This window comes from Trichoderma virens, assembly GCF_000170995.1.
Source record: "Trichoderma virens Gv29-8 chromosome Unknown TRIVIscaffold_87, whole genome shotgun sequence".
Lineage (NCBI taxonomy): Eukaryota > Fungi > Ascomycota > Sordariomycetes > Hypocreales > Hypocreaceae > Trichoderma > Trichoderma virens.
This window is the reverse complement of record NW_014013662.1, coordinates 1,005,224-1,024,290: the sequence shown is the minus strand read 5'-3', so window position 1 is coordinate 1,024,290 and position 19,067 is coordinate 1,005,224. Positions and strand designations below refer to the sequence as shown.

The 19,067-nt window shown below is 51.0% G+C and overlaps 7 protein-coding genes across 7 annotated transcripts; 3 read left to right on the top strand and 4 right to left on the bottom strand.

Moving 5' to 3' along the window:
* Window positions 1-723: 723 nt before the first annotated feature.
* Window positions 724-2,210, bottom strand: TRIVIDRAFT_45023 (uncharacterized protein; the record flags this gene model as incomplete). The annotated part of the gene is made up of 4 exons (XM_014096886.1): window positions 724-1,056; window positions 1,139-1,428; window positions 1,508-1,553; window positions 1,608-2,210. The coding sequence occupies 4 exons, from the start codon at window positions 2,208-2,210 to the stop codon at window positions 724-726; spliced, it is 1,272 nt and encodes a 423-aa protein (XP_013952361.1).
* A 356-nt stretch (window positions 2,211-2,566) lies between these two features.
* Window positions 2,567-3,613, top strand: TRIVIDRAFT_76553 (uncharacterized protein; the record flags this gene model as incomplete). Its single annotated transcript, XM_014096885.1, has 3 exons — window positions 2,567-3,042; window positions 3,115-3,253; window positions 3,315-3,613. 3 exons carry the CDS (start codon window positions 2,905-2,907, stop codon window positions 3,602-3,604), a joined length of 567 nt encoding a protein of 188 aa, XP_013952360.1.
* A 583-nt stretch (window positions 3,614-4,196) lies between these two features.
* TRIVIDRAFT_45054 (uncharacterized protein) lies at window positions 4,197-6,753 on the bottom strand (the record flags this gene model as incomplete). The annotated part of the gene is made up of 2 exons (XM_014096884.1): window positions 4,197-6,511; window positions 6,537-6,753. Coding segments are annotated over 2 exons (2,532 nt in total), but the record flags the coding sequence as incomplete, so codon positions are not given.
* Window positions 6,754-7,273: 520 nt separating this feature from the next.
* On the bottom strand, window positions 7,274-7,744 carry TRIVIDRAFT_226272 (uncharacterized protein; the record flags this gene model as incomplete). Its single annotated transcript, XM_014096883.1, has 1 exon — window positions 7,274-7,744. The coding sequence occupies one exon, from the start codon at window positions 7,742-7,744 to the stop codon at window positions 7,274-7,276; it is 471 nt and encodes a 156-aa protein (XP_013952358.1).
* An 865-nt stretch (window positions 7,745-8,609) lies between these two features.
* TRIVIDRAFT_182770 (uncharacterized protein) lies at window positions 8,610-13,933 on the bottom strand (the record flags this gene model as incomplete). The annotated part of the gene is made up of 1 exon (XM_014096882.1): window positions 8,610-13,933. One exon carries the CDS (start codon window positions 13,931-13,933, stop codon window positions 8,897-8,899), a length of 5,037 nt encoding a protein of 1,678 aa, XP_013952357.1.
* Window positions 13,934-14,685: 752 nt separating this feature from the next.
* Window positions 14,686-15,777, top strand: TRIVIDRAFT_76548 (uncharacterized protein; the record flags this gene model as incomplete). The annotated part of the gene is made up of 4 exons (XM_014096881.1): window positions 14,686-14,751; window positions 14,836-15,012; window positions 15,073-15,384; window positions 15,450-15,777. The coding sequence occupies 3 exons, from the start codon at window positions 14,836-14,838 to the stop codon at window positions 15,477-15,479; spliced, it is 519 nt and encodes a 172-aa protein (XP_013952356.1).
* Window positions 15,778-16,537: 760 nt separating this feature from the next.
* Window positions 16,538-17,182, top strand: TRIVIDRAFT_159417 (uncharacterized protein; the record flags this gene model as incomplete). Its single annotated transcript, XM_014096880.1, has 2 exons — window positions 16,538-16,634; window positions 16,725-17,182. The coding sequence occupies 2 exons, from the start codon at window positions 16,538-16,540 to the stop codon at window positions 17,180-17,182; spliced, it is 555 nt and encodes a 184-aa protein (XP_013952355.1).
* Between the last annotated feature and the right edge of the window lie 1,885 nt (window positions 17,183-19,067).

Genomic DNA, 19,067 nt, shown 5'->3' with positions numbered 1-19,067 from the left:
TCGATGACAGCTTCGGAACAAACTTGACCATTGCCCTTTGGTTAGCCAAAAGGAGTTATAGATAAAATAATAATATATAATAAAAATCTTTTATTACTATTACTCAATTAAATATTCAATAGTTTTTAAAGTATCTACTACTATCGCTAGTTTCTGCTACTATCGCTACTCCTTGCTACTCTCTGCCACCATCTCTACTCTGCTATTATCTATACTTCCTCCAATATCTACTACCATTACCACGTAGGCTGCGTTAAATTTAAAAATTGGATGCTGAATAGCGAACGTGGGGTTGGGTTCAGTTACTATTGGGATTTGGGAATCATGGGTTATCTTTTCTTACCAGGCCATGCATGATTCAGACGAGAGGTTTTTTTTTACCAGAAGTGATAATGCTTGCGTGGGCAACATAACGCTACCAGTTTTTTTCCTCTTTGTCTGATCATGGGTCTTATTTCGGTACTAGGTCATTACTATAAAATTTCAAAATTTCTTTGTCGAGGGATGTTTCACTTACGAAATCGTTATACTTCTTGACCAAGTTAAAACCTTTTAGTTTCTCAAGCCTTACTTTTGATGGGATCTCTCTTTGACCATATAACGTCGCCCTGCTGATCGAATCAGCCTATACGGAGACGTCACAACCTTGACCCTTCTTCTCCCATTTGTAAATGGCTTCAATATGATAATATCATCCACTCTATATACACACCAAGTGAAAGCCTACTTCACCTTAACCACCTCCGCAGCCTTCCCCCAGAACTCATCAGCCTCCCATCCCCCCCGCTGTTCGCTCTGCTTCTTCAAAGACTCCAGCAGCCCATCTCTAGCCACTTCAATCTTACGAGCCCCTTCTTTACTGCAGCAGAACCCTGCGTCAACCTCCTTGAGATCAGATCCACCCAACAAAGCCACGGTAGTCAGTCCAAGGTAAGAATGGTAGATATCCGGAGGGTCGCCGACGGACTTGCCAAACCCGCCGATTCGGTGCTGAGTAATGCCTAGTAGATAATTGCAAGATGGCTCTGGGTTGTAAAAGCTGTCGCAATCGAGGAGCTAGAAATGGGACATTCATCCCTTCTCGTCAGCATAGCTCTCATAAAACAAAACCACGACATCAAGACGCCATAAGACTCACCCTCAAAGTGCCACAAGCCCACCAAGTATAGCAGGTATCGGCCTTCTTGTTCCATCTGCCGTTAAATCCAGTGTACGGAAATCCTCCATCAAGGTCCAGTTCTCCCAGCTTAGCCTCGAGATAGTTTACTACTGTTTCGTCTTCCTTCTGCTCCTTCGCCGCCAAGTACGGAAACTGCCTGGCTGCGAGAAATCTCAACAGACTTGGGCGATCTGCGATGCCGCGGTCCAGGGCCCGCTTCGTTTCTCCCGGCGTGAATGCTTCAGAATGACGATCAAGTAAAGCCAGGGCTGCGATCGCGCAGTAGGCATATCCAGCTAAACAGGATTAGTAAATTGGTCAAGTCAGTCGAGATAAGAGCATGCTCACAGTGAGATTCCTCCGTTGAGGACTCGGCAATGCCGCCATCATAAGTCTGTTTGCCTCAGAGTCAATACCATCATCATCACCTAATGGGGAGCAAAATTACCTGAACGCTCTTGATATATTCAATCATCCTCTCAGTATCAATATCCTCCACCCAATTCTCATCCCCTTCCTGGACCGGCCCTCGCAGCATAAATCGTATACTGCTCGCCAGATAGCTATGCCGCATGTCTCTCCCCCCCATCGGCTCCCCATCCCACAGCACCTGTCCAAAGCTCCCGTCGCTTCTCTGCAACTTCCTTAGCCAGAGCAACAGCGCCTTGCGATCCACCCCCGCAAAGGCCGAGCGCTGCTCCTCTTCCGACTCCGCCACTAGGCCCAACAGTATCAGGGCGAAGAAGGTCGCCGCTATGTTTGCTGATCCCTTGGACGCGTTGTCGCCTTCAATGGCGTGGGTTGGGCTTCCGCAGAAACCGCCATCGGGATGTTGGAGACTCAAGACCCAAGCTCGCGCCGCAGCTCGTTCTTGAGCTGTGAGGGGCACGGACAGGAGATCAAGGGCGGAGATGATGAAGAAGGCAAAGATGAGTCTGGTGGAATCATTGGATGTGTAGGGAGTCGGGAGGAAGGTGTTGTGGCATCGCTGCCAGTACTTGACGTGGCGAGCCTTGTCCAGCTTGGGCTCCTCAGCGTCTGGATTGCTCATGTTGATTGACTGACGATGCTGCTGTTTCTTGAGATGAGATGAGATGATTAACGATTCAGTCAGCTGATGCAGCCACCAATCCTCTATCCTGATATCTCAGAAATCAGTGAAGCTGTAACCAAGTTAGAATCAGCACGGCCCCATACTTCAGCTGGCGGCTCTACTCCAGAATAGCTCGCTCTCCAGCTTCCCTCCTGTCCATGAAACGACATACAACTTAAAACCCCACATCATCGCCCAATGCGCCACACCCGCAGCGCCACAGCCACCCAATCCCCAATCCAAGCTCCAATCGATAAGCACTTCAAAGCTTCCCTTACGAGTACCTTCACCCTTAAAGGCACTCGAGCATGTGACGCCCAACACAAACCACATGGTCTCCTTTGCTTCGATTCAACAAAAGCGTTTCCCTCCATTCCCCCCGCTCCGATATCTCTGCCTGCTCTCTATGAAGAAGAGCATGCTTTTCCCTAGCATTCTCCCGCTATAAGCCGAAACCTCCGCGAAATAGCAACCGCAGCAAAGACAAAACTTGTGCCACGTATACGGAGTACGGAGTCTCGGAAACAAAAACTCCCCCCAAAAGCTTCGACGTCTCGCATGCTCAACAACAGGCTCTTATAACAAACAAGCACCAAAGCGCATCTTCTCAATCTTTCGCAGCAGACCCCATAGGTCGCATAAATCGCCCACAATGGCTCTCATATCCTCCACCACAATCATCACCTCCATCTCCCTCTTCCACCTCACCCTGGCTTATTTCTTCCTCTTCCGGCCCAAGACGATAGAGGACCAGGCACTCGTCTTTGTTCTGGGAGAAAGCATGGACATTGTAAATTCCTCCCTTATCATTCCTACCCCAGCTCTCGTCAGTCCATGTATCTAACATTGCAACTTGTACCAGCCCGCCGTTCGTGGCTTCGATGTCCCCAGCCCAGCGCTGGCTCTCCTGGCCGTCATCCTCGCCTTCTCCGGAATCAGCGACCTCGTCTCATTATCCATGCCGGAGGAATTCAGCTCTCTATACTACTGGGGCACTCAAGGTCCGCCCATTCCCCTATCCCCCTTTCCCTTAACAATTTACTAACAGTATCAATCACTTAGCTCCCCTCCGCTTCTTCCTCTCCATGCTCCTCGTCGCCTACTCCTACGCTTTCGGTCCCTCGTCACCGCTCTTCTCCTCCTCTTCTTCATCCTCATCAACGAGACGCCCAACCCACTCCTACAAAGCCTCTGGGTCAGGCGCCGACCACCTGCACAACAGACTCCTCTTCTCGTTCATGTTTGTCGAAATGATGGCCTGGTTCTGGACATGGATCACCCTGAGAGAAGAGCGATCGGCCATCGTCGAAAAGATGAGAAAGCAGCACGAGCGAGAAGCACACAGCCATTAAATCAGCCAGTGAAAAAAAAAAAAAAAAAAAGGCTTAAACAATTTTTTTCCTACCACCCACTATTTGAGTATTAAGTATCACTATTAGAGCGACCTGTCTTGGAGCAATCATCATATAATTAAATGGAACCACAAAAAAAAAAAATACATTTTGTAAGAAAAAAGAGGCAAGGAAATTTGTCTATCGACTTTCGAAATTCTAGCTTTGCTCAGTCTAAGTCGTAAGAGAATACAACGTAGATATCCATGACCACGGTGGGTATAGTACATATAAAAGGAGCTTTTTTGTTACAAACTGACAATCGATCCGCAGCAGCAAACACAAGAGAAATTTTTTGCAATATACAGTAGCGATTTGATCCATCCTCGCCAACGTGGCTCACTAAAACAATAATAGAAGAAGAAAAATTAAAAATAAAGATAAATCAGGGGTTAGGGGGGGATCTCGTTGGATCTCGTTGGGAGCACATGTGTGTTGGATGTGTTCCATGTTTAATGCTGTATTACATATCTGCCGTCCGTCTCAAGCAGTCCATTTCGATTCCAAGTTGTAAACGGAGCTCATTCGTCTCTGTTTCGTTCGACAAGCGACATTACGCGAGTATTGAAGTGTTTCTGGGAGAAATTCTCGAAGAAGGGCTGTGTACGTCCGCCGTCGGAGTCGTCGCTTCATCTTCGAAGATCTGTTCCTCAATAATCTCCCCCGGGCCTCCAATCACTGGGCCAAACGCATCCACCTCCTCAATTTCTTCTTCCTCGTCAACACCGCCCATGTGGTCTTCATCCTCTTCCTGAATTGTAATCTCTCCAGAACGGCGTCCCAATCCCGAGGCGCTACCACTACGAGAATGAGAATGGGGACCGGTTGCCGCATTTCGTACTGGTCCATGAGAAGCTCCGAAATTGAGATTTGGACCCTTGAAGAGATTCTTCTTTCGCTTCGCAAACATGACACCCGACGCAAAAGGATTGGGTGACCCAGGAGCCTGGCCCGGCATGCCTTCATTGTATGAGCTCACCGGTGGGGCAGGCGGCATGCGAACAAGACGAATGTTGGAAGGGAAAGATGTGCCTGTGGGCGTCGCAGGGAGAACTTTGACCGAGTGATGAGGCGAGTGTCCACGGCCTAGCGGTGTTTTAGACGTTGACACGGAGCCCGTGGAGCTGGTGGAAGACGCCTTGGAGTGGGTATGATGGTGGTGGTGCATCGACCGGACGGAGGATACGGAAGATGATGTCGATTTTCTCCCTCGCAAGCCTGCCGATGAACGACGGGCAGCAGTGCCTCGGGGTGTCAGCGGTGATGGCGATAGTGACTGACGCTTATAAGCCTGGGAGGTGGCGATCCGAGGTCTCAAAGGATGCTGGGAGGGTGTCGTTACAGGCCCGCTTACACTTCCTCGAAGAGAGCCATAGCTAGATGATCCGTTTGCCTTAGCCAGGTGTCCATTTGCCACGACGCCCTTGGGAAGAGGAGCGGTAGCATTTGCCCCTAAGGAATTCGTGTTTGGGTATTTGCTAGTTTGTGGTCGAGGGCTGGCATCATTGCTGCTTTTGGTGCTGCCTTCTTTCTTATGCAAGTCTGGCACACTTCGACTCGCGCGCCTTTCATGCCCACGTCGCCTTCTTGTCGTGTTCTCAATGAACCAGTGAGTCCAGTTTTTCCAATGAGCGATGATGGCCTGGCTAGGCCTCTTCTTCGCCTTCTGTAAGCTATTGTCATCCTGCTGTTGGGAGCTTGTTGGAGCGCTGTGATCGCCCAAGCCCAGCGATTCGGTTGTGGTGACGAGATGCAGAGTCGATCCCCGAGATCTAGCGCTGCGCAAAATGCCTTCTTTGGGCGGCGGGATCGGCCGGTAGTTGCGTGTCGTCGAGACTGAGCGGATCGAGTGACTGTCGATAGAGCGATGACGGCCATTTTCGTCCGGAGTTTGCGGACCATTTGAACGGCTACCCTCGGTAAAGTAGGACATATCAGCAATGGCCAGGTCATAGTAGTGAGCGCTTCTCCGATCTGGTCTTCCCCGAGCTCTGGGCATTGCTGGTTCTCCTAATTTGATAAACTGCTTTGTTAGACCGCCGTCCTCGTCAACATCCTGTAGCATCTTTTCGAAACGACTTGACGCCACTGATATCCTATGGAGGCTCTTATCGTTCTCTCTTTCTTTCCTCTTTCTTTCCCTCCGGCGCATCTTTCGTTCCTCTTTTTCGAGCAGCAACGTCCACCATCCGGCCAAGGCATCGCATTTTTGCGCAAGGACGCTTTCAATAACTGAGTCAGTGTCCACGCCAGCGCTACGCATGCGGTGTAGACAATCTTTCTCCAAGAGAGTAGAAAAGGGGGGCAGGGCCTTTTGTTCGAGAATAGCCTGCTGCGCCGGTGCGTGCTCTGCGAGGAAAGGGTGAGCTAGGATTTCTGGAAGTGATGGTCGGAGAAGAGGCCGCTTCGAAAGGAGAGATTTGATAAGAGGAATTGCCTCGGTAGGAAAGTGGTCCGGGTAGTTTGGCTCTTCCGTGAGAATCTTGCTTCGGGTTACGTTGTCGTCGTCGTCGTCAAAAGGGAGCTCTCCGCAGAGCAAGGCGTATAGAATAATGCCCAAGCTCCAGACATCCACCTTTTCGCCAGCATACTTTTCCCCCTTTAGCATTTCCGGCGCCGAGTAGCATATTGTTCCGCAAAAGGTCTGCAAATGGTTCGTCCGGCCTTCGTATTCTCTGGTAAAGCCAAAGTCGACAAGTTTCACGTTTTCATGTGTATCGAAGAGGATGTTTTCGAGTTTGAGATCGCGGTGAACACAAGACTGCATGTGGACGTAGCTAACGGCGCCGACTAGTTGGGCAAAAATCTTTTGCACCTTTGGCACAGGGAGCGGGCCATGATCGAGGAGGTAGTTGTACAGCTCATCGCCTACAGAGTGCGCATGTTAGTTCACTCCTTCGAGAGGACCGAGTAGGAGGAGTGAATGGAGAATGTAGATGTCGTAGTTCATCGGAGACTTTACCTGCACAGTACTCGAGGACCATCCACACCAAGTTCTCCGTCACAATCACCTCATACAATCTTGCAATATGGGGGTGGACGAATTGCCTGTGATGGTGGATCTCGCGGGCCAGGTTCGAGTCGGTTCGATTCGCCGACTTCAAGACGACCTAAACAAGCAGCGCCGTTAGCCAAAGTCAACTCTATGGGGGTCCGCCAACGCAAAGAAGCACTGACCTTGGAGCCATTTGTGAGTTTGTGGGAGGCTAGGTAGACCTTGCCAAAGGAGCCTTTGCCAATCAGGCGGCCCAGGGTATAGTTGCCGACGGACTTGAGGTCGCTGCTCGAGAATTCGCTGCAGAAAGTGGCATGTCAGCTGGGAGAACGCTGAGAGATGCAAGTTCTGGAGATGTGGAAAACTTACTCCAAGAGCTCCTGGTAGGAAGTGGCAAGCTACACGAGAAAACACCAGCTTCTGTTAGCCCCCCATGTCTCGATCTCTCTCATCCGCCTCTTTGTTGCAGTGCAGTCGAATCACCCACCTTGGCCTTCCGTCCCTGCGCCTCGGCCTTCCCCTTTGCCGTCTGCATGCCTCGTCGTCGTGCGCAAGCAGCGCGAGCTCTGTCGACGCCAGGAATGGAGATGCACAAGGCCCTTAGAATCCGGCTTCGGTGTCCGTCAACGTCAACGTCAACCCCTTTGCGTGTCTGCAGCGTCGGGCTCGGGGTCAGGCTCCGGCTCAGCCTCTGGCGGCGTCAATGCATTCGACGATGGCTCCGAGGGCGAGATCGCGGTGGCAAGAGGCCGAATTGGCGCGTCGGATGGCGAGATGGAGGGCAAGACGCTTCCCCGCTGGGCATCGGTCGCATTAATCTGAAGCGAAATTGTCTGCAAAGGCGAAGATGGATTGGGAAATTTCGACATGGGGTCCGTGACGGTGACTTGACCTGGGCCTGGGGGGGCTGACTGATGGCCGTTTCTGCAGCAGCAGCAGCAGTGCAGCGTCTCTAGTGCTGGTAGCGCAGAGCAGAGCAGAGCGTGTTCTGGCCCTAAGCCAAAGAGCCTGTAGCGCCCCATAAGCTCCCGCTGAACAAAGGCCTCGGACTGCCTTACGCGTGGCGCCACTGATGTCCATCCTTGAAGGTGGCGGTACTGGGCCATCCATGTACTTGTACCTCCACTGCTAGGCACTGCCTGTACAATACAGGTAGGTGCTGTACCCTGCCAACTGCACTCCGTGTTCCGTACCTTGCAGTGCATTCCCCCTGCTATTCTCAGCATCTCCGATGTACATGTACCAAACTCGTATTCCCCCGTGCAAGTGAGAAATCATGCTGAACAGTTCCAATATACGTATACAATCCCCTAAAAACGAGCATCTCGTCAACCCCGTGCTTCCATCCAACAGTCTGCAAAACTCCAGTCTCCAGCAGGTACCGGTACTTGCACCTCTCCGTCCACTCAAAGCAGAGCTCGTTCTGCTGGCCAGATATACGAAGTGGGGCTCAGATGCGCTGTGACATCTTCTGCAGCAGCAGCATGTGCGCGTGTCATTGTACTCTCCTAGCTTTTGCACTAAGACGCCAGGGATGCGAATGAGCCTCGGTGAAGACATCAGGCAAATACGAGCACCAAGCATTCGATACTTGATTTCGAGAAGGGCCATCTACCGTAAATAACAAAGCCATGTGTGGTTAAGATCAAACATGTTGAGCTTCCATTCTTTGGTACATTTCAGTCTGGGATCAAGGTGCTGGCTGTTTCAAATAGAGTAGAGTACAGGATGTTGATAACATCCTCCTGCTGATCACGATTAACGAGTCAACAACCAGGACAATCCTGAACACAACCAACCACGACATCAGCCGAACCAAGCCCAGAAGAGACAAGCCTACAATATGTACAATCATACTATAAATCCCAAAATAGAAAGCCAGCAAGTGCTCTTCAGCTTTCCACTCAAGCTCCATCCTTATATAGGGTAGCAGTGCTCCAGACAAGCAAGTTACAGAAGAGAAGATAGACTCAGGGGAGATTATTCGATTTATGCGCATTTCCAATGGCAGTGCCCATGCCCTCCAGATCTAAACGAACCTAGTAATCAACCTGCTATCGCCTTTTGAAAGTCCCAAACTCCCCTCATCATGATATGACCCTTTTTTTAAACGCACACAATCAAGTCTCCCTCAAACACTATAGTAACTTACAGCAAAAACCATAGTACCGTACTATACACAATCATGAGATTACACCCAATGGTAGAGAGTCCTACCGCAAAACTCGCTGGGAACAAAAGCCGGATTGCGCCCGCCATCATCGTTTTCTCGTGTCTTTGCCCTTCTTCTTGCCCTTCTTCTTATCCTTTGGCAACTCCAGTTTCGTATGCTTCAGCTCCTCCGTCATTATAGAAAGCATGTAGTCATCAACATTGCCCATTCTTCCGCCCCAAGCGTTGTACTCCTCAATAACGTCGATGCCGGGTTCGTCCGGTCCGTCTAGGATTCCGATGCCCCCGTCAAAGATGGACTTGCCTGCCGGCGTCCCTTGACGAGCTGTCGAAGTACCCGAGGCAGCTCCGCCGGCCTTTTCCGTAAAATCAGCATCGTCGGCCAGAATCTCTTTCTCTGCCACGCGTGCGGCGGCCACATCCTCCTTGTCCTCAGCCTGTTCAAAGACGCGACCGACACGGCGCTGATCATTACTGCTTTCTGATCCGCCAAGGACTAGATCAAGGGCGGCATCTGCCGCAGCAACGCCCTCGCTCATGAAATCCACCTTTTCGCCGAGGATGTCTCTGACCGAGGGGCGATTGAAAGAATCCGTGTTGAACTCGCCTTCCTGAATAACTACGTCGTCAAGCATCTGCTTTTGTGATGCTTTGCGGAGAATGTTCGCCTCGATAGTGTGCTCGCTCACGAGGCGGTAGATGTGCACATCACGCGTTTGGCCGATACGATGGCATCGGTCCTGGCACTGTTTGTCCATGGCCGGGTTCCAGTCCTGGTCGTAAAAGATGACTGTGTCTGCGCCCGTAAGATTGATGCCCAGACCTCCTGATCGAGTGGATAGGATGAAACAGAGAATGCGTGAATCATGGTTGAACCGATCCGTCAAGATTTGACGCTGCTCAACTTTTGTGGCGCCATCCAGTCGAAGGTACTTGTGCCCGTGAATGTTCAAAAACTGCTCTAGGATGTCGAGGACTTTTGTCATCTGGGTAAAGATGAGCGCACGGTGGCCGCCAGCTTGTAGTTTGCGCAGCAGCTTGTCTAGTGCTTGAAGTTTGCCGCAGTCGTACTGAAGAAGACGCTTGTCGGGAAACTGGATGGTGAGACGCATTCGGGCCTCATGCCAAGGGTCTGCAGGGGGCTGCTTGGGCATGAAAGGGGCCCATCGCACCGGTGCTGATAGCTTCAGATCTTCGTCAGTAAACGCCTCGACACCCTTTCGACCCAGAATGAACTGGTCAAGGTCCCGAGTCACCACCGCCGGCGTGACGCAGGAGAACTTTTCAATGGCAGTCTTGAGGCTATCCGCCCTCTGTTCGAGGGACGGAGTTAGCGCCTGGACAAAGGCCGAATCGGAGTCGAACCATTCCATGATTTTTCGAGGAACTCGAGGCCGAGGCTTGCGCAGACGGTCATGGGCGTTGATGTTTAACATGCTTATGACGTTGCTCCCATATATCGGCCTTTGCTGCCGACGAAGCGCATTGAGATAAACACAGTGTTGCAGTTCTTCGAAGCGGCCCCACCTGGCAGCACTCTCGACGTAGGCAATATTTGATTCCACCGTGGCAGGGTCAAGGTTTGTGTAGGCGTTCTGAGCTCGGCACTTCTGGGCTTCTCGGAGATCCATGAGGATGCGATGCGAGCTCAGTTGGGCAACACTATCTGCCTTCATAGTAGATAGATGCTCATGCTGAGTTGGCACTAGGTTCAGAAAGCCCAAGTTGACAGTGCTCATGGGACTCTCTGCAACCAAAGACCGCTGCACAACTCTCACCGTATCCTGATACTCTGCCGCTACAGATTTTCTCATGCGAAACGATGTCATGATGGGGCGGTCGATGAACAGGTCGGGATGGTTGCAGACTTTGCGCAGCTGCATCAAACAATTGATGATGGAGAGATAATTACCGGATGCCAGCGTATCTCTTGTATCGCTGCGTGCTAGGAAGCCATCATACAGTTCACGCTGGCGCTTCGAAAGTCGGCAGAATTCGACATGTTCGTACTTGGCTGGCATCTGCTTCTCCACGTCGGCTTTGAGACGTCTGAGAAGGTACGGCCGTAGAACCTTATGAAGCTTTGCAATGATTGCCTTGGCTTCGTCATCCATTTGGTCCCTCCCGTTTTCCAAGATTTGTGACTCTGGTTTGCGAAACCAATCGTGAAACTCTTGTAAATCTGCAAATCCCCCGACGCCGTTCTCCGCAGGCATAAGGAAAAACAATAGTGACCAGAGCTCTGTCAGGTTATTTTGAAGCGGGGTTCCTGTAAGGAGAAGACGCGAGTGTGTGTTAAACCCTAGCAGCGTTTGCCATCTCTGTGATTTGAAGTTCTTGATATTATGCGCTTCATCAAGAATCATATAGTGCCATCGGCGTCGCCTAAACACCTGTTGATCTTGAAGCACCAATTGATATGAAGTCACGCAGACGTTCCAAACGTCGTCATTGTTCCAGCCTTGACGTTTCCTCTTCCGCTCCTCTTGAGAGCCGTAGTAGGCGAGTATCTTGAAGCCAGGACACCACTTTTTGAATTCCATTTCCCAGTTCAGCATTACACTGGTGGGCACGATGACCAGATGTGGACCCCAGACTTCGTGACGACAGGCAAGATGTGCTAACAGCGCAATGGTCTGGATCGTTTTGCCCAGACCCATCTCATCTGCCAGGATACCATTGGTGTTGTTTGCATAAAGGCCTGCCAGCCAGTCGAGGCCTTGTCTTTGGTACTCGCGCAGTGTCCCCCGGAGGAGGAATGGAACTTCTATTTTATGGGCCGCAGATTGAGGTGTTGAGACTCGAGCAACGGCGGTGGATGGTTCTGCCGGCAGAGACTCTTTTGGCGGCGATATCTCGCCATCAGGTTGCTGCGATTCCAATTTGGTGTCCGTGGTTGTTGGCAATGATGTGCCTGGTGAGGTATCAGAATGGGCATTCGTTGCTGCTATCTTAGGATGAGCACATTTCTCTGAAGCTGCCGTGCTTGCAAGCTCTTCGGATTTTGACATGTCGCTGGCCGCAGTCTCCGGAGCATCTGCCATCAATACGTCTTGATCAATGTTTCCTGAATCAACGTCGACATGGTCTGCAGAGATTGTAGGTATTTCAGTTTCATCCTCGTGCTGGTTTCCGCTCTCCAGGCCATTCGGCTTGGTTTCTAAAGCAGATGCCACATCGTTAGCACCATCTCCATTATCATCTGCGTCGTCACCGTAGATGGAATCAGGGTGGCGGATGAGCGACATTTCATCATCGTCATCGTCTTCCATCTCCAAATCTGGCTGTGCGATTTCCGGCTCGGACGCATCGACCTGAGCGCTCGCCTCGTCGTTTTCGGGATTTTCAGCTTTGGCCTCTATTTTCTTCATTTCTTTCAGCTCTGATTTTCCAAAAAAGAGTCCCAGCAGACCACTGGCCTCCTCCTCAGACCCCGATTCATCCGTTGATGCCTCGTCTCCAGACTCGTCGCTCCCATCAAAATCACTTGATCCTAGGTCGTCATCCATATCCACTGATTCATCGCTAGTCTCGGCGTCTGACTCTCCTGCATTCCCAGGGCTCTGGCTCGTGTTCTCAACAACTGACTCTGTTTTCTCGGGAGCTTCTAGATTGGGTATATTGGCGTATTTCGCTCGTAGCTGTTCCTGTGTGAGGCCCTCGTCTGCCACATCTTTCTGATCTTCGTCATCTTCATCTTCGGACGAAGACATCATGTCGCTATCATCGCCGTCACCGCTGCTTCCATCAGTCTCTGCTGAAGAGAGACGAGACTCGTCTTCGTCTCCATTATCGTCGCTAGCGCTGTCGCTCAGATCATCAAAGCCATCGTCCTCATCAAACAGAGATTCTGAATCCATGCCTCCGGCGCGACGAGCCTGCAATTTCTGTTCTGATAGACTGACGGCCTGGTTAAGCGCAGCTTTGACTCTTTTTTGCTCTTCTGCCTCCCATTGCGCCAATCGCCGCCTGTTGACCTCTGTGCGAACATTTTCCCAAGTGCCAGAGAGGGATTTGAGAACAATCCGATAGCGTACCAACCAGAACGCCCTTGCTTCTGATTCTATCTCTTCGGCAGATTTGGGCTGGCGTCGTAACCATTCTTCGCGACAGGCTTCAGCAAGCTTTTTGGCTGTTGATCGATGCCGCTGTTGTTCCACTACCATCAGTTTTCGAAAGTTGGCTGCGGCTCTTGTCATATGATCTTGTCGAGCCCATTGCCTTGGCGGCTCTTCTTCTCCCTCAGGCACGAATAGGGAGCAGTGTTGCATCGAAAGTATTCCTCCTGGCTCGACCTCCTCCTCTATACGGAGAATTATGCGTGCATCATGTTGCGCCATTTCATCTGTATATGGTGGCCCATCCTCAGAAGCCATGAGGCCGCCATCTTCTACCGGAATGCTTCCAGCCCGACTCCAAAAATCGTCAAAGTCAGTCCCGATGCGTGGTCGTTTGCGTACCTGGTCCGGATGGACCAACGGAATCACACCGAGCCGAGATCCAACCCTCAACTTGACTCGAGGCGACTTGCCTGAGCTTTCAAACGTATTATGTTTGGTGAAGCTGCCCACAGCATCTTGTTCGGCTGCAGCAGACACATCGCTGAGTCGTGTTCTTCGCGTGCGCGTGGAATGTCTGAGGGACTGTGCCGGGGGCGAGGGAGTTCGTCGACGTGTGATTCGTGAGGATGACCTAGGCTCTGGAGCAGCACCTCGTCTGGAACCATATCTCGAGTTCGATTCGGACGCTGTGGTGCTGGCTGGCGTAGCCTTGCCCGAGGGCTTCTGCTTGGATGCGTTGCCTCCTGCCATCTTGCTTGATTTGCCATTAGTCATCGAGCTCTCCTTGGGCGTGCTCCCAGTCGATCCATTCATGGAATGTCGAGTATTGCGCTTCGGATTCGGATTGGGCGGATCGGCTGGGATGGGCAATGAATTGATACGACCGGATTTGCGCCGCCCGTTCTCAGTGTATGATGTTGGGCCATCCGCCTCGATCTTCTTCCACGGTGGCGAGATGGGCTTCAGCTTGCGAGCAGCCAGCGGCGGCGGCGGCGGCGTCGCATTTCGAGTCCTCTGTCTCTTCGCAGGCCGCTCGTTGTCGTCGAGACGAACGTCGTCCATGGCTTCCGCTGGCTGCAGCACGTGGCCATTTGCCTGAGCCGGCGTCGCGTCCTGCAGGACATGGCCATTCGCATGGGATTCGACGGCGGCTTCCTGATCTTCGGATTCGACGGGCGGCGCGTCACTGGCGTGCGGGTTTAGGGTTCCGTCTGCTGGTGAGGCAGCCAGAGAGTCCGCGTCGGGAAGAACATGGTCTGGCGACGCGGTCTCGGGCATAATAGCAACGTGGAGCTAGGGGACGTCGCAGGCGTAATCTCTGTGAGGCTATCATTTGGCGGGGAGAAATTGACATCTACGGATTCGTGGCGATTTACCGAACATTCGGACAAAGTTTGCACATGATCAGAGGCCTGGGCGGAGCGCTGCGGCGGGTTTTGCGAGCAATTCCAGTCTCCTCAGCAAAAACTTTTGAGCAGGAAGAATCTCGACGGCGCCATGGTACCTAAGGTGGTGCGGAAATGGGAGCAAAGGGCACTGGAGGGGCTGCAGTACATGGCCGATACTTGCTGTGCCCATGGTGCGGCAGCTAGTTTGGCGGGCTGACTGCGCATTTTTGCGTTGGTGGGGCGACTAGCTCTTGTATCCCCAAGTACCACAGTTCTGTTAGGCGGTCCGACACAAATCCCGTGTCGTAATTCCCTCCAGCTGCTATGGGCTGCACAGAATCTTGGGTTGGATGCCTGAGGCAGCAACCGTGCAGGTCGATTGTCGTTACAACCTCAAATCTAACCAATCTGGTAGACTGTTGAGGTCATTATACGGAGAGCAATCCCGTTACGCAGCAATTGGGCGCTGAAACAACAGTCAATCCGCCCAAGGTGAGCGCTGAGCCGATTCTACAATCGCAGGACAATTGATTTAAAGCGAACCACCCGACCGACTGACCTCTCCGCTCTCTGCAGATGCTCCCGCAACGACTTGTGCGAGCTTCGGCTCTGCGCAACACCATGGCCGCCAGTCGAAGGCTCCCTACGATTCAGCGACGAGGCTTTTTGCCATCTCAATTTTCCGACAAGAAAGTGATTGACGAAAAGTACCCCGATTTCCCGCGACTCAGCGAAGCTCAGGATCCTGGAATGGTTCGTAATGCTCCGGCGTTGATTGGACAGGGCGCTTTGGAATCTAACTGCTGGCTGTAGAACGGAGGCTACATCAACCCGCCTAGAATCAAGCGACAGTTTCGCGACCCATATGCCACTTGGTGGGATCCCCAGGAGCGACGAAACTTTGGTGAGCCAGTTCACGAGGATAACGACATGATGGGTATCTTCTCTCCTTGGGAGTATACGTGGACTACTACGGGACCTGGTCTGATTATGGTTGGAACATTCATTGCCGTTTTCCTCGGAGTTTCAGGAGTTGTCTATCTCAACTATCCCGACAGGGTTGCCTACCCCCGGGAGTTTGAGAATGGCCTGGAGCGGGAATTGGGTGGCCCTGGAGCCGTAAGAGTAAGTAATATGTCAATGTAACGAACAGATTTGGAACGCGAATTATGCTGATCCATCAATCACAGGCGCGGATGGCTGGCGACGAGGACCCCTGAGGCAAATTGTTAGTTTGTACATAATCAAGAATAAAAATCTTTTCCTATCTGATGCTTCTTTCTCGGGACAAACACTGGTACGGCATACTTGTTTGGACGGTCAATTCCTGCATATTGAGTACTCCAACTCCGTTCAGCATATGCATTACTGCTCTTGGGCCTGCGCTACGGACTTGTCCATGGAACCACGGGCTCGCTCGTGAATATCTAGGTATTGCTCGTATTAGCTCTGATTGCACCGAACCATGCACTCAAGGAGATGGAAAGGGTTCTCTGCATAATGCCTTGTTTTACTCTGACAGCATATGCTGATCAAGATTATACGTCAAGTGCCTTGTTTTAGTACGTGACCTGGGGTACCCTATGTTTAGGCTGATATCCGATCCGATGAACCCTTGGAAGACTTGCCAACCTGATTATGAGACAATTTATGACATCTTCATCAAAGCAAGGCCATTTACTCTGAAGAGCATCACCAGCTTCTCCATCAAGGGCTGGATTGTCCTATAAATGCCGTTGCCGTAGGTGCATGCTCTACCCGATCCTTTTACTGACACGCCATATTAGGGAGGCGGTCTCCTTATCACGAGGTCTCCCTATAACTACGGCGCTCTTTTCTGCTTAAATTTGCTATTCCTCTACACTTTGTCTTTCTGACTATACTCTGCTCTCTTCTGGCTCCCCTGGCAACCAGGACAGCGCAGGAAACAGCGAAGAAGCGAGTTTTCAGGAGAATAAGCGAGCCCAAAGGCTATTAATTCAGAATATCGCATGTGCTGTTGCCTATTCTGAAGTCGCTCGCTTTTTGTCGAAAAAAAAAAAGACGGACCTACGAATGGACCGATAGCGTTGCCCCGTCACTCGATATTCGCCTATCTCCAGGCATGATTGTGGTTGCAACTCCAACTCTCCCCAGCCCCAAGCCAACCTTGGAATAGCAAAGGGCATATTTGGACTCCCCGTGACGGTTCTTTGAAGCGTCTTGTTTGCATTCGATTGCGTTTTTTCTATACTTCTTCTTGACCTTCTAGTTGTGCGTTCCTGAAACCGTAATCACAATGCGGTTCGAAGATTGGGATATTTTGCTCTTCCCTCGGGACTGCAAGGTTCCCGTCAAAGAGTTCAAGGTAGCCTGCCATGTTATTCACGATACAGGTATGCATCGTTTTTTTGGTGCTTGTGTGCGCTTGGGCTTGGCAAATTGACGAGTCCATACTATTTGAGTCTCGTGGCTAACGATCGTAGAATTCACCAGCCCTCACGGCTCTCTCGGGCTGCCCACGGTCTGTTGCTTCATACCGAGTTTGGCTTCCGGAACCCCATTCCAAGTTTCGATCCATTCATGGTCCTCTCCGACTGTCAGCCAGTTTACCAGATGCTACAGCAAATATGGCGACAGTGCCAACTTTGAGGCACGCGTATTCATCGACGGGCAGTTGGTTGCGTATGTCTTGATTCCGCTCCTGATACCACTCTTGAACAAGCATGTTGCTACCGAAAATTGCTTTGGCTGGTTAACGCTATCTTTTACAGGTCTGCAACTCTGGATAGGGAGAGTGATTGGCCGCATGTTGTCATCCACAGTTTCGGTAAGAAGCGCAACCGTGGCAATTGTGGCCTCGATGCATTTACTAACCCGCAACCACCACAGGGGTTTCAAAGAACGGAGAGCTCGAGCCTCTGAGGTTTCCAAGCTTCCGTGAGGAGCTTCTTCGGCAAAATCACTGGAATCCCGCCGATAACTTCGGCCGTATCAAAATCGTCATCAGCGAAGGTTTCCCACGCGATTCTCTTTCGATGCCCATTGAGCGGGTCAAGAATGTCGTCGCATTCTCCTTCCAACATGCGCCTCTTGGTATATTGACTGGCCTTTTCCATAACTAAGTGTGTATTACAAAACTAACAGACTTGATTTTTCCAGAAATACTCGAGGCTTCCTGCATCGCCTGGCCAAATCCTTCCATGTGGCGACGAGTTCCAGTCGCTACATCAATGGCGGTTCAAGCATATCCTTCCGACGATACCGACTCGCATGCCCATTCGCCTAGACGAAAGTATAACCGCATTAATGCAAATCTGCCGTCATCATCGACTGGAAACCTTCAAAGTATCATGGCCAATCGACCTGTACGGCTCGGGCGTAGGAAATCTGGTTACCAGAGCGGCAGCAGCCGCTCTACCTCCGGAAGTACCAGTACAGGGACTCTGGAGAGCATCAGTGATTCAAATGCGTATTTTGAGTGGCTTAATGGCATGGGAACTGGAATGACTGATATTTATCGATTTGGCGAGCAGCAGCTGTTCCCACCTATGGGTCAGAATGGGAAAAAGCCTACCAATGTTGATTTGCAGCCTATTATGCCAATGGGCAACGGCATGGGACCCTACTTGGACCAAACATTTGGGTTGCAGAATTTTCGACATGAAGCTGACCGTGACCATTTTGGGTATTTGAAACCGCCTGCTGAAGTTTCAGATGTCGAAACTAGCTGTTGTCAGGAACCACAAGGTATGGACGGAGAGGAGGCAGTTATTTGTTCTCTTATTAGCAATGACTCTAACCATCGAGATTTAGATCTGTTTTTGCCTCGATTTGCAGAAGATAACGTGTTCTCGATCGATGTGCCAAATTCATTGGCCCACTCGTTGCTTAATCAACCAACGCCTGCCCACCTCCTAGCAAACAATCTTCATGCTACCACCCCTAACCCTGAATTGAAGCCAAACAGAGAAGATTGCCATCAAGGACCAGGCTCATCTCCTTCAAGTGCATCCTCGACATCCAATTCTCTCAAGGACCACGGTGAAGTGGGAAAGCCTGCTCGCCGGCCGTACAAAGCACGCGGCATTAACTTACAAGCTGAATCAAGCCGCTCCAGAGGATATAGATCGACTCGCCCAGATATCAACCAGCAATTATCATCTGTCGAGGACTATTTATCTGCTTTGGAGGGCAGTTCGATGGGGGAAGCGGCAATGGCAAACGCAACGGCACAATCGGTCGAGAAGGGAACTAAGAGAAATCGTGACTCTGCTTCTGCTCCTGTCAGTGCCGTTAAGAGTGACGATAACCAAAGGCGACCAAGTCCTAGAGCTCACCTTACAGCTCTGCTCTCGCATAGCCCAGTTCTCAGCGATCATTGAGCTGCCTTTAGCAGTTGGTGGTCTTGCCTTTATTTCCACGACTACCTTGTGGAACGGCCTTGAAGTGTAGGAGAAAGCATGTCTATCAACAAGGTACTTGCCGGAGAGGGTATGACAATTTCTGGGCATTCAAATGGTATAAGTTCAGGGGCGTTTCTTTTTGCTCTGTATTTGGCGTGTGCGTAATGCTTATCAAAAGAATAATGAAAATGTGCTACGAAAACCATTTGATTTGCCACCCGGGTCTCTCAGTCTTGAATCGACAATACCTACGTTTTACTATATTGCATTGAATGAGGCAAATAGCATGCCTCTTTGATCCAAACAAACTGAGTTATGAATTCAACGGCTGGGATTATAAATCAGGTTCGTTGCCCACCTCGACCATTCTAATCATAGCTTGATATGTATGCCCCTGACCGCCGATTCTTCATGAGAGAACGA